The sequence below is a fragment of the Taudactylus pleione genome, unplaced genomic scaffold (assembly GCF_031769625.1).
Source record: "Taudactylus pleione unplaced genomic scaffold, aTauple2 ptg000875l, whole genome shotgun sequence".
In the NCBI taxonomy this organism is placed as follows: Eukaryota; Metazoa; Chordata; class Amphibia; order Anura; family Myobatrachidae; genus Taudactylus; species Taudactylus pleione.
The window spans coordinates 2,285,669-2,301,018 of record NW_028285277.1 but is presented as its reverse complement, the minus strand read 5'-3'; the positions used below and the strand labels follow the sequence as shown (position 1 = coordinate 2,301,018).

The window sequence follows — 15,350 nt, the reverse complement described above, 5'->3', positions numbered from 1 at the left end:
CCCCTGCACGCCGCTCGCCTAGACCGATCATTAGGGGTAACACAGGAGCACCACAAGCAGGTCCCCCCTGCACGCCGCTCGCCCACACCGATCATTAGGGGTAACACAGGAGCACCACAAGCAGGTCCCACCCTGCACGCCGCTCGCCCACACTGATCATTAGGGTAACACAGGAGCACCACAAGCAGGTCCCCCCTGCACGCCGCTCGCCCACACCGATCACTAGGGTAACATAGGAGCACCACAAGCAGGTCCCCCCTGCACGCCGCTCGCCCACACCGATCACTAGGGTAACATAGGAGCACCACAAGCAGGTCCCCCCTGCACGCCGCCCGCCCACACCGATCATTAGGGTAACACAGGAGTACCACAAGCAGGTCCCACCCTCCACGCCGCTCGCCCACACTGATCACTAGGGTAACACAGGAGCACTACGAGCAGCTCCCCCCCTGCACGCCGCTCGCTAGGGTAACACAGGAGCATCACAAGCAGGTCCCCCCTGCACGCCGCTCGCCCACACCGATCACTAGGGTAACACAGGAGCACCACAAGCAGGTCCCCCCCTGCACGCCACTCGCCCACAATCATCATTAGGATAACACAGGAGCACCACAAGCAGGTCCCACCCTGCACGCCGCTCGCCAGGGTAACACAGGAGCACCACAAGAAGGTCCCCCCTGCACGCCGCTTGCCCACACCGATCGCTAGGGTAACACAGGAGCACCACAAGCAGGTCCCCCCTGCACGCCACTCGCCCACAATGATCATTAGGGTAACACAGGAGCACCACAAGCAGGTCCCCCCTGCACGCCGCTCGCCCACACCGATCACTAGGGTAACACAGGAGCACCACGAGCAGGTCCCCCCCCGCATGCCGGTTGCCCACACCGATCATTAGAGTAACACAGGATACCACAAGCAGGTCCCCCTTGCACGCCGCTCGCCCACAATGATCATTAGGGTAACACAGGAGCACAACAAGCAGGTCCCCCGTGCACGCCGCTCGCCCACACCGATCACTAGGATAACATAGGAGCACCACAAGCAGGTCCTCCCTGCACACCGCTCACCCATACCGATCACTAGGGTAACACAGGAGCACTACGAGCAGGTCCCACCCTGCACGCCGCTCGCCCACACCGATCACTAGGGTAACACAGGAGCACCACAAGCAGGTCCCCCCTGCACGCCGCTCGCCCACACCGATCATTAGGGTAACACAGGAGCACCACAAGCAGGTCCCCCCTGCACACCGCTCGCCCACACCGATCATTAGGTTAATACAGGAGCACCACAAGCAGGTCCCCCTGCACGCCGCTCGCCCACACCGATCATTAGGGTAACACAGGAGCACCACAAGCAGGTCCCCCCTGCACGCCGCTCGCCCACACCGATCACTAGGGTAACACAGGAGCACTACGAGCAGGTCCCACCCTGCACACCGCTCGCCCACACTGATCACTAGGGTAACACAGGAGCACGACAAGCAGGTCCCACCCTGCACGCCGCTCGCCCACACCGATCACTAGGGTAACACAGGAGCACCACAAGCAGGTCCCACCCTGCACGCCGCTCGCCCACACCGATCACTAGGGTAACACAGGAGCACCACAAGCAGGTCCCACCCTGCACGCCGCTCGCCCACACCGATCACTAGGGTAACACAGGAGCACCACAAGCAGGTCGCACCCTGCACGCTGCTCGCCCACACCGATCACTAGGGTAACACAGGAGCACCACAAGCAGGTCGCACCCTGCACGCTGCTCGCCCACACCGATCACTAGGGTAACACAGGAGCACCACAAGCAGGTCCCACCCTGCACGCCGCTCGCCCACACTGATCACTAGGGTAACACAGGAGCACCACAAGCAGGTCCCCACTGCACGCCGCTCGCCCACACCGTTAGTGATCATTAGGGTAACACAGGAGCACCACAAGCAGTTCCTCCCCTGCACGCCACTCGCCCACACCGTTAGTGATCAGTAGGGTAACACAGGAGCACCACAAGCAGGTCCCCCCTGCACGCCGCTCGCCCACACCGTTAGTGATCATTAGGGTAACACAGGAGCACCACAAGCAGTTCCCCCCCTGCACGCCACTCGCCCACACCGTTAGTGATCAGTAGGGTAACACAGAAGCACCACAAGCAGGTCACCCCCTGCACGCCACTCGTCCACACCGTTAGTGATCATTAGGATAACACAGGACCACCACAAGCAGGTCACCCCGTGCACGCCACTCGCCCATTTCTTGGGGGGGGGAAGCACACACTGACCGAGAGCATTTCCTCTGTCCGAGGGAGAAGCGCAGGAACCTGACCTCACCCGGGGCTCTGGAGGATGAACTGCACAATGGGATAAAATGCAGAGAATGGGATCATTTCAAGGATTTAAAGAGGAACTGGTCTCTGATAACGTATCATCCCACAATGAGCTGGATTTCAGGGGCCTCCAAGATGTCACCAAAACTTTCTGGCTACACTGTGTATGTATGTGTGTGTGATGTGTTTAGGTGTGTGTAGGAGGTGTGTGTATGCATGTATGTATGTGTGTAGGACATGTGTGTAGGTATATGTGTGCATGACGATATGTGTGTATGTATGTGTGTGTGATGTGTTTAGGTGTGTGTAGGAGGTGTGTGTATATGTATGTGTGTAGGTATCTGTGTGTGTGTGTATGTGTGATGGGTCCACTTCAAATCTGTGTAACACTACAGGACTCTGTGCACCTTCATGTGTGTGTGCGGCAGCAGAAGTAGTAGTAGTAAATATCTTCGTAGTAAACATGTTATATAAGGAATAAGAATGGCCTCTGCCGCACACACAGGGGCCTCTGTCCTCTGGTAGCAGATAAGGACGTGTTTGTGTAATCTACCATACGTTAATGTTTGCACAAGATTTTCCCTTGAACAACTTGAAAAGAAGTGGTTTTGTGTTACTTCGGCTATTTTTCCTCGGGGTAATTAGCTAATTGCCCCATTTTCCACAGCTACAAAGGAGCATATGATACATAATGTCATGAGAACCTGTCAGGATGGAAAGTTAGAGGGATCTAATTTATGGTGCATGACCTAATCCTCCTGGCCATCGTGTGTAATTATATATAGAAATTTATTTTCCTAAGAGACCTGGTCAGGAAGAAGCAACTTCCCTAGTAAGTAGCCTAATAACAAAGTAAATGTATAGCACCAGTAAAGGGCAATGGGATATTAACCCAAAAACTATTTAGGATATGATTATTTTTTATATCTTCCCACTGAAACATGTATCATATAACAAGCGGGACCAGTAACTTGACGTATGTATAATATTGTTCTTGCTAGTGTCCGGCAATGGGTGACAGGAGGTTGGGTTTCCAGCGCGATATCAGCGAGGACTCAGACATATGAACTCGTCCTGCACAGAGACAGGAATTTGGGTTTCACATCTGAAATCCTGAAACAGGTTCTTCATATTCATCAGAAATGTCATTACAGGAATCTGATGAAGCTGCTGATGGCTACGAAACGCGTTGTGTTTGTTATATTTGCTACTTCCCTTAGTCCTCTTTACTGTACATGTTACTAAGATCTCCTGAAGAATATTATGAGAAATCCTCTGGTAGATAAGGAGAGCTCTAATCTGAGGGTTTCATAGCAAGAGTAGGCGGACAGACGTTCCGTGTACTGTGGGAGCTGGGATCCCTATGTAAAGGCAATGTAAAGCCATAGTAATACTGCCTGAGGATTGAACAACATAACGAGACAGCTTTCTGGTGTGCAGACAAGGACGTTTATTTGGGACTGCAATTGATCCTAAAGGATCCTATATTCACTAACACCCGGGGTAACGGTCTTAAAGTAATAATATGACTTACGGTATGTTAAGTGACATTAATAGAGCACAGATGGACTTTGCAGCACCAAAAAGCAGATTGTATGTGAATTTCTGCCAAGACCATTCCAGTTCATCTACTTGTACTTCTGAAATAACATTTAGAAGTTTCCGATCTGTCTAAGTGGGTTGCGACCTGCGAAACGCGTAATTTATTTATATCATGATTTATACTAACTGCTTGTATGAAACCCCATCTACTCCAATATGTGAGAAATAAATAACAACTATTACAGTGTTAGATTATTTATATCCAGAAAGATCCGTACTGCAGGGATTTTGTACCTTTATATCTCAGTAACCTAATTTCACCAGTTACCTAATTACAGAGGAGTGTCAGGGATTTTATATTTATACATTATACATAGTGTAAGACTGGACGGTGATAGTGAACCTATACATTATACATAGTGTAAGACTGGATGGTGATAGTGAGCCTATACATTATACATAGTGTAAGACTGGATGGTGATAGTGAGCCTATACATTATACATAGTGTAAGATTGGATGGTGATAGTGAGCCTATACATTATACATAGTGTAAGACTGGATGGTGATAGTGAGCCTATACATTATACATAGTGTAAGACTGGATGGTGATAGTGAGCCTATACATTATACATAGTGTAAGATTGGATGGTGATAGTGAGCCTATACCTTATACATAGTGTAAGACTGGATGGTGATAGTGAGCCTATACATTATACATAGTGTAAGATTGGATGGTGATAGTGAGCCTATACATTATACATAGTGTAAGACTGGATGGTGATAGTGAGCCTATACATTATACATAGTGTAAGACTGGATGGTGATAGTGAGCCTATACATTATACATAGTGTAAGACTGGATGGTGATAGTGAGCCTATACCTTATACATAGTGTAAGACTGGATGGTGATAGTGAGCCTATACATTATACAGAGTGTAAGATTGGATGGTGATAGTGAGCCTATACATTATACATAGTGTAAGATGTGACGGTAACATGCAGTCGTACCTGGAGTGCATCTCTGGTTGTGCTTTAGTCTGTGACTGGGGAGGTTGCTGTGATTGTTGGCACTGGACTGGAGTGGGGGCATAGGACTGGGCATGGAGGGTGGTGGTAGGGTGATATAGCTGCTGGCACTGGCTTGGCGTTCCTGAATGGTGGTTGGCTGGAGCAGGCTGGTGATGATTCTGCGGCTGTTTTTGCGATTGTTGTTGCTGCTGCTTGAAACGTGATAGGCTGAAGAAAAGGCCAAGGATGGCCTTTAAATTCCCATTCCTGATCTCTGCAAAGCAAAACAGGGAGAGAGTCACACAACAGTGCAACATTACTAGTGCCACGCTCACTACAGTGCAACATTACTAGTGCCACGCTCACTACAGTGCAACATTACTAGTGCCACGCTCACTACAGTGCAACATTACTAGTGCCACGCTCACTACAGTGCAACATTACTAGTGTGTGTGTCATAGGAGTATATCTGACATAGTGGTCACATTACATATTACCACGTGTGTCATAGGAGTATATCTGATATAACGGTCACATTACATATTACCACGTGTGTCATAGGAGTATATCTGACATAACGGTCACATTACATATTACCACGTGTGTCATAGGAGTATATCTGACATAACGGTCACATTACATATTACCACGTGTGTCATAGGAGCATATCTAACATAACGGTCACATTACATATTACCACGTGTGTCATAGGAGCATATCTGACATAATGGTCACATTACATATTACCACGTGTGTCATAGGAGCATATCTGACATAACGGTCACATTACATATTACCACGTGTGTCATAGGAGTATATCTGACATCACGGTCACATTACATATTACCACGTGTGTCATAGGAGTATATCTGACATAACGGTCACATTACATATTACCACGTGTGTCATAGGAGTATATCTGACATAACGGTCACATTACATATTACCACGTGTGTCATAGGAGTATATCTGACATAACGGTCACATTAAATATTACCACGTGTGTCATAGGAGTATATCTGACATAACGGTCACATTACATATTACCACGTGTGTCATAGGAGTATATCTGACATCACGGTCACATTACATATTACCACGTGTGTCATAGGAGTATATCTGACATCACAGTCACATTACATATTACCACGTGTGTCATAGGAGTATATCTGACATAACGGTCACATTACATATTACCACGTGTGTCATAGGAGTATATCTGACATAACGGTCACATTACATATTTCCTTTTTGTAGCTACAATGTCCGATCTGCACAGTACCACTTACGTCACACACGTTTCTCCTATGTACAACTTCTCTTCTTGTTATTATTACATATAATAGTCTTTGTATGTGTTATGTATGTATGTGCACAGTACCACTTACGAGTATGTCACACGCGTGATTCTCCTATGTACAACTTCTGCTCTTGTTGTTACATGTAATAGTCTTTGTATGTGTTATGTATGTACGTATGTATGTGCAGAGTACAGCGCCCCAGTTCACCTGTAAGATGTAATACTTAGTATCTCTTCCTATTTGTTTCCCGTCCTCTTCACCACCAGGAAGACATGGACATGAAATACAATGCATGCTAATAGCACGCACACTAACCCTTGTCACACGCAACTAAAAATACATTTATAATTCAATATATTGTAGAAAGCGGTGATTTCTGCTGCATTACAGATTAAGCTTCACCGACTCCAGGTACCATACAGCTATTATTATCGTTTATCTATGAGGGGCAACGAGGGCTCTCCAAGTAAGGGGAACAGAACAAGCAGCAATTTACATAGGTACAATAAGTTAGGTACCGCGGAAGGCTGGGTGACAGTCTAAGGAGAGGGCAATTCCAGAGCTAAGAAGCGGCACGGGAGAAACCCTGAATATGAGATTAGGAAGTGGCGATAGGTTGCTCAGCGGTCCCTGCCATATTTCTTGGAGTCTGTCCAACTCTCAATGACCAATATGTGTAAGTGAATTTCCTCACTAACAGGGAATCCGCCCTCATTTATCTACTGTGACGCTGACACCCCAGGACGGGTTCACACTGTAACTTTGGTTTAGCAATCTGCTTTATTTGTCAGGACGGCAGACACCTGTCACATAAACCAAAAAGCAGTAATCTAATGGCCTATCGGATCGGCCGGCTGATCCGGCATCAATCTCCCCACCCCCAGGGACCGGCACTTTTTAAATAGGCCAAGATCCACCCCGGCCCTATACTAACTGGCTGATATTAAACCCACATTTTCCTTTACATGACAATAACAGTACCCTACTTACTAATATAAAGGGGATTACCCAGGAGGTCTGCTTGTCTGACTGCAGCCCCACCATGCTAACAGCAGAGGGCGCTGCGTCTCCTAGTGCGGTAAAGGCGCATATCCACTATACCATATAAATAAATGTTTGAACGATAAAGTCATCGTCATTGTTCATTAATCGTGCAGTGAATATGCGATGCGCACTCCCGCTGGTCATTGTCGGCATCGATCAACGCCTGAACCTGCTGTCCAACTATACGATATAGTCTATCGTTCAGTGTGGGCTCAATGTCCACTGCACAATATAATGAACGATGTCGTTATCGTTCAAAGCTTACTAAGCCTTGGGTGGAGATAAAGAGAACAGAGATAAAGTACCAGCCAACCAGCTCCTGTCAACTGTGACATGGTGTTTAGGAGCCGAGTGGCTGGTACTTTAATAGCGTATTTCACTATTAGGTCCGTTGTAAATGTGCTTTCACGCTCGGACTCACATTTCCAGACAAGACCATGCAGCCAGCATCATAAACCATTTCAGCAGGGGACAGAGCAAAGGTGTGACGTGATAGGGAGTGACGTGAGAGGGAGTGACGTGAGAGGGAGTGACGTGAGAGGGAGTGACGTGAGAAGGAGTGGCGTGAGAGGGAGTGGCGTGAGAGGGAGTGGCGTGACAGGGAGTGGCGTGACAGGGAGTGACGTGACAGGGAGTGACGTGACAGGGAGTGACTGGGAACCACTGTGGGGGCTGCTCACAGGCCGCTCTGGCACAGAGAATCCAACATGGCACTCAGTGAATTTACAGCAGTAATTACAAGTCCAGGCGGAGGCTGGGAACAGGTGCCGACTCTAATTACCAGTGTATACATTTCAAGTGTTAAAAGAGAATCATCAGTCTCTGAGGCGACACTGAGACTTCCAAATCCTGATTGTTCCCCGTCCGCTGTGTGAGAGGGTCCTTGTGTACATGAACAGGTGACAACAACATGATTTATCCCCTGTACATAAACATGGCTGTCACCGCGTCCTAGCGGCCCCGCCACACTCATGTTGTGTTTGTTTAGTCAGTCTCGCACACAGAGAGCGCGTCCATTGTATGTACAAGGCATATCCATAATGACATACAGCCCATAGGACAGCGATTCCCAGCCTCTCTGCTGTGCGACACAATCGCGGATACACTAATACTCTCATCACTTGTAACAACATTATACTATTGTAATAAACACACATCAGCACACTAGCAAAGGTTTGCTTCATGTGTAATGTAATATTATCTGCAATGTAACTATCATTAATATTTATCAGCCTAAGGGGCTTATTTACTAGGCAATGGATTTTCTAAACCCTCGATGTTTGCCTGACATATTTAAAAAAGCAATAATAGTAAATGGAAAATCAGCCTCCTTATGCAGTAAATATTATTGCCCTTTTAAATCTGGGAGGCAAAATCAGCACAAATTGAGGGTTTTTAAAAAAAAAAAAACGCTGCTTAGAAAATACGCCCCTAACTCTGAATTTCAGCCCGTCAGACACTTGTTCAGCGCATGATTTGGGCATCGCTGCTGTAGAACCAGCTGACTGCGCCGAACAGGAAAAACCGCTCTTCCGAAATCACTGATAAAATAAGATGTGACTGTAGCGTCCGCCCAATGATACGTGATAATAACGTATATCGCGGCTACATTACAGCTTCACTTAAAAAAATAAAAAATCGAAACGCTTATCGCGCTGATAAAAAAACGCTAATATGACGGTGAACTAATCTCTCTATTTATGAAGCAGAGAGAAACCAAATCTCTAGTGAAAATGCAGAACATAGGCTCCCTCTTCACACATATAGTATGGCACCTTGTGTACATCAGGGACCGGCTCTGCCTGTATACTAAGAACCATTACGCAGCTCCTGTCCCTTGTACACGGTGAAGGCCTGATCACTTTATGAGGCCAGTTATAAGGGATCAGTTTCATGGTAAATCTGGGGGCAGAGGGTAACAGGCACCCTATCTCCACTGTATCTGGGATACAGTATTACTAACATTATCTTATCACAACTGTAGTGCCTAGGACTAGTCAGTATAATTAGAGTAACCTATGAAAAGCAATATGATGTCAAATGTATTTACAGAACTCAGTGACGTGACTAGGAAGGGAGGTTTCCAACCCTCTTAAAGGTTTTAGATATAGCTATAAAAAAAAAGAGATATATTATTTTATGAACAAATTCAATTCGGAGCGAAAAACCGTTCTGGCGTGTTTTCTTGCGAATATTTTGGCTGTTTTGTTTCTCCATATTCTATTCCATTCCGTTTTCCCCTATGCGAAAAGTCACGGCACTGAAATAGGCGATACTTTTCTCCACAGAATAGCAGGGAAAAAAAAAAAGTGTTAAATCTATATTTTGGGGGTGCAGATGTTGGGAAACCATTTAAAACCCTTGATGCACCCCCCCCCCCCAATGGACAATTCACCCCCCAAAAAAAAATCAAAAAAAAATCCAGGAACACCCCAAAAAACGCCTTTAAAATTTGGGGCGAAAGTGACAAAAGCGGAGGGACAACTTCAAAAACTAGTGAAATAAGCTGTTTTGGGGGTGCTCTAAGAAGGGGGTAAGTGTTTTTGGGATTGCAGGTGCTTGTATGACGGAGGAATTTCACGTTTCTAAAACTTCACTTTAGAGACATTAAAATATGCTAGCACCCATTGTCATGCACCCCAAATTTAATGGGAGTACTTATTTTAACCAAAAAATACTGCTCAATGCCATTCTTCACCACTTTTGCAATAACAAGGATTGTAAACAACTTCAGTACCCCAATTACTTTTATTAGGGCTATTGGAACACTTCTACATTCATCCCCAATGTTAGTGCATCTTTTTGGGGGGTCCAGTCTGAAATCCCCAAGTTTGACAGTACTTTCCGCCTGTTCTACATTCGCCGCTTGCCGTTTTCACCTGTTTAGGAATTGAATATGGTGGAAAGTGGGTACGCGCTCAAACATGTCCAAAACATGCAATGTAAGCGAAAAGTCGGGCAGGTGTAACTTTTTCGCAGATGCTAAACTAATTGAATACGGCCCATTGAGTCTTATTATAACCATAGCCCTGAGGAAGGTGGGTCCCACGCCAGTATCACGCCATGGGGCTATAACGCAGCCTGTACAGAGAGACCGAGAGGGGCCCTGGAGAAAAGTACAGTAGGTGAGTCTCATTATAACCATAGCCCTGAGGAAGGTGGGTCCCACGCCAGTATCACGCCTTGGGGCTATAACGCAGCCTGTACAGAGAGACCGAGAGGGGCCCTGGAGAAAAGTACAGTAGGTGAGTCTTATTATAACCATAGCCCTGAGGAAGGTGGGTCCCACGCCAGTATCACGCCTAGGGACTATAATGCAGCCTGTACAGAGAGACCGAGAGGGGCCCTGGAGAAAAGTGCAGTAGGTGAGTCTTATTATAACCATAGCCCTGAGGAAGGTGGGTCCCACGCCAGTATCACGCCTTGGGACTATAATGCAGCCTGTACAGAGAGACCGAGAGGGGCCCTGGAGAAAAGTGCAGTAGGTGAGTCTTATTATAACCATAGCCCTGAGGAAGGTGGGTCCCACGCCAGTATCACGCCTTGGGGCTATAATGCAGCCTGTACAGAGAGACCGAGAGGGGCCCTGGAGAAAAGTACAGTAGGTGAGTCTTATTATAACCATAGCCCTGAGTAAGGTGGGTCCCACGCCAGTATCACGCCTTGGGGCTATAATGTATGAGTCTTAATTCTGTTCAGTCCCCAAACCTATGGATTGGATCATGGTATACATCATTTATTGTCAGACAGGTATCAAATGTGACCTTTTTTTTTTTTTTCACATCGGAAATGTGTCCAGTTCCATAATCTACAGCTGGTAACTGCTGTATATGGGGCGGATATGAAAATAGCGCTGCCCGGTGAGTCACTTATTAAAAACGTTCTGCGCAAACACAGCTGTTACGTCCTTCAGTGACAGGTTACGCAATGTAATTCCCTCTCTCTACAATATCAAAATATCATCTTAGGTTATGTTTAGTTCAAATAAACTCTTGTCAGGTGCTTAGACCTCGGCAGACCGAGCGGCTCGCAGCGACAACACAAAGCATCGCAATGGCGCATGCTACAAATTATCACGGTGAATCCAAATAAATACAAAACAGGAGACAGCGAGGAAGCCTAGATGTATACAAGATAAGAATGAAAGGACAGACAGGAGCGATACATCTCATACAGGGAGATTTGAGGATTTCACAAGACTAAATATTCACTAATAGAATAAAATAAAATCACCAGATAATGAGGCGCAGTCGCAGTCGGGTGTTACATCTCCTGGTACCAGTCACTCTGCCCAGAATTGAACCCGGTTTCACATGCCGGCGTAGGTTCGCGGTCCTGCTATTCCATACGCGCATGGATAAAGATATTTTGTGCATGGATTCCGCGCTGACACTTTATTTTTGAGCATACAACTGGTGTAACAAGTTATCGCTGTATTTCCAGCCTCACACTTGTGTCACAGAAATAGTGTGACACCAAATCCAGCACCTATTTCTGGAGCCTGGAATTCCGCGGAGACAATGAGGCCATTCTGCTCCGAGAGGAACGTAAGACCTCACTCTTCAATCCAGACAACTAACAGTTCAACTGCCCCGGGAGGGACAATAATCTGTGCTATTTACCTTGTCAATCCCCGATATGACAACTTTAATCCCCTTGGATTGCGCTATTACGCTTGCTTTAGGAGACAAGTGACATGAATAGAAAGCACGGGCTCACTTCTGCTCCCAGTGCACGCCCAGACATGACATCAGGCTATGCCCAATTTCTAATCAGTTACTGTACGAAATGTGACTTCCGCAGCAGCGTGATTGGTTTATTAATAAGATGCGATGTCACGGCTCTGATGAGGTGACGGCGGCAGGAATATTCACTTCTCCCGCAAACGCAATGAACGATCACACAGGGAATATAATCAGACGACGAATCGCCTCTACAAATTCATAATTTGCTATTGAATTTAAATGCGCCTGCGCCTCCTTGGCCTAGATTCCTATAAGGCTATAAAAGCCATCACTACGGACAATTAACCGTCAGTGTAACCAAGTCAGGAGACAATGGCCCTCATTCAGAGCCGGTCGCTATTTGCGCTCGCTCGTCCAGAAAATAGGGGTGGCTATTCAAATGAACCATTCACTCTTTGCGGTCTGTTCACGCCTCTAGGTCTGAACGAGCGAACAAAACTTGCGGTCGTTTTTTGGGAAACTACGCCCCCTGGCCGCTCGCATCCGACGTCATGTCCGCTATTTATTAGATTAATCGAGTACATCGAACAGCGTATGAACTGCTCGCTATTCTTGTGGCTGGTTTTTGCTACCACAATTTTGCGAGCAGTTCTATAGCAATAACCCAGTGACGTGGTCAATGACGCTGCTGTTTTAATTATGCACACCCATAAAACGCCCGTTTTGACCTTTAAGCACGCCTGCGATCGGATCTCCACTCCCCGTTTTCAAGCACCTTCCCCTGTTACCACCCACAAACGCCTCCTCCTGTCACTCAAATTAGCAGGCAGTCGCTATTTTGCGAGCACATGAATTTCGGCCGCTCTGACTGGTTCACGCATGCGTATAACGATCCGTACGCATGCGCAGTTTGGCTAACATCGCTCGGAGCGAACGAGGTGCCGCTTACGAGTGCCTCTGAATGAGGGACAATATCCGAAAGATGCTAAATAAAAACAAGAATGGAAATGATAATAAATAGCACAAACACCAGTTACAGACACTGGAGACATTAGCCGTGTATACTGCATATAGCATAGCACCACATTCATATGCAGTACAACGCAGATTATCCCAGCGCCACAAAGGTTCTGCAGCGCCCCACAAAGTACAATATGTACATATGTAGCTATACTTCAATAAATATTTACTTTGTATTATACAGTTAAGCGTTTTCTTTCCTTACCTTCTCTCTGCCGATGAAATGATTTACTTGCTGGTATATTAGATCACAAAAACAAAATTGTACCATAAAATGTAAAAAACTAACATCCAAACATAGTGTAATACGGGTCCAAGTACCCGAGCAAAGTAATTATACAAACTTAATGAATTACTTTGGGTACTCTGGGTACAATGCTTGTGTGTATAAGTGGCAGGGGACATTAGGTCCGGGTGGTATGATGCACGTGCAAATCCTGCATCTTCACCTGCTATGTGATTAGGATATAGAATACCCCCCCTCTGTACCGCCCATGTTGTAGGTAGTCTGCGTTTCTCTAGCAGACACTGAACCACAATGCCCAGCATGCCTGCAGAGGAGGACTGATATGCTGAGGGGTACAGACCACATGCAGCCTGGTAATGACCGTGAGAGCAGACCCTACAGGGGGAGGCAGGTGGAGGGTCTCCCAGCCCCATATGGACTCACCCTCGGATGACAAGCCTTGTATGTTAATCCCCTTGGCTGCCAGGAAGCTCAGGCAGGCATCGATGTTCTCAATCTAAAGAAAAGGAAAGGTGACAGATATAACACAGGCAGTGACACATTGCACAATGCACATCAGCTCTGGCCGGTCTATAGTCACACAGTTATTTGCTGATGGTCCTGTTCTTCCATACTGACTGCACAGTACCACTTCCCTGCTTCTGCATGCTGACCAGCTACCCACAATCTACTCCTACTGATATATGGAGAACTACCCGGAAACATTCAGCTGGTTTATGCTGGGTGTAATGTCCATGCATACAGCATAAGAACAGATATGGGATGCATGATCAATCCCACTTCTAATGTTTTGTAGGTAATTCTCAATATCTGTTATTCCATATGCATAAGCGACTGCTCAGTGCCACTTCTAATGTTTTGTATTGTAGGTAATGCTTAGTCCCACTTCTAATATCATGTAGGTAATTCTCAGTATCTCTTCTTATGCTGTATGCATGGAAGACTGCTCAGTCACATTTCTAATATATTGTAGGTAATTCTCAGTATCTCTTGTTATGCTGTATGTATGGGACAGCTGCTCAATACCACTTCTCATTACATGTAATTCTCAGTATCTGGTCTTGTGTTGTATATATGGACAATTAGCATTCAGTACTGTATAGCTAGATGTAATTCTCAGTATCTTATGCAATATGTATAAACCACTCCCCAGTACCACTTCTCATGTATTGTATAGCTAGATGTAATTCTCAGTATCTGTTCCCATGCTGTGTGTATGGATGACTACTCAGTACCACTTCTCATGTATTGTATAGCTAGATGTAATTCTCAGTATCTGTTCCCATGCTGTATGTATGGATGGCTGCTCAGTACCACTTCTAATGTATTGTATAGCTAGATGTAATTCTCAGTGTCTGTTCCCATGCTGTATGTATGGATGACTGCTCAGTACCACTTCTCATGTATTGTATAGCTAGATGTAATTCTCAGTATCTGTTCCCATGCTGTATGTATAGATGGTTGCTCAGTACCACTTCTCATGTATTGTATAGCTAGATGTAATTCTCAGTATCTGTTCCCATGCTGTATGTATGGATGGCTGCTCAGTACCACTTCTCATGGATTGTATAGCTAGATGTAATTCTCAGTATCTGTTCCCATGCTGTATGGATGGATGACTGCTCAGTACCACTTCTCATGTATTGTATAGCTAGGTGTAATTCTCAGTATCTGTTCCCATGCTGTATGTATGGATGGCTGCTCAGTATTACTTCTCATGTATTGTATAGCTAGATGTAATTCTCAGTATCTGTTCCCATGCTGTATGTATGGATGGCTGCTCAGTACCACTTCTCATGTATTGTATAGCTAGATGTAATTCTCAGTATCTGTTCCCATGCTGTATGTATGGATGGCTGCTCAGTACCACTTCTCATGTATTGTATAGCTAGATGTAATTCTCAGTATATGTACCCATGCTGTGTGTATGGATGGCTGCTCAGTACCACTTCTCATGTATTGTATAGCTAGGTGTAATTCTCAGTATCTGTTCCCATGCTGTATGTAAGGATGGCTGCTCAGTATTACTTCTCATGTATTGTATAGCGAGATGTAATTCTCAGTATCTGTTCCCATGCTGTATGTATGGATGGCTGCTCAGTACCACTTCTCATGGATTGTATAGCTAGGTGTAATTCTCAGTATCTGTTCCCATGCTGTATGTATAGATGGCTGCTCA

At 45.9% G+C, this 15,350-nt stretch overlaps 1 protein-coding gene across 10 annotated transcripts in view; it reads right to left on the bottom strand.

The window, feature by feature from the left end:
* Positions 1-15,350, bottom strand: part of NAV2 (neuron navigator 2) — a 637,654-nt gene that overhangs the window by 183,805 nt on the left and 438,499 nt on the right. For 7 of the 10 annotated variants that reach the window (XM_088458930.1, XM_088458933.1, XM_088458923.1 and 4 more), the window contains 3 exons: positions 13,595-13,667; positions 4,875-5,148; positions 2,278-2,346 (listed from right to left, as the gene is read on the bottom strand). In XM_088458930.1, the coding sequence (XP_088315056.1) occupies positions 2,278-2,346; positions 4,875-5,148; positions 13,595-13,667 (416 nt within the window). The remainder of the gene's footprint in view (positions 1-2,277; positions 2,347-4,874; positions 5,149-13,594; positions 13,668-15,350) is intronic. The other 3 variants (XM_088458925.1, XM_088458927.1, XM_088458932.1) reach the window with 1 other exon arrangement.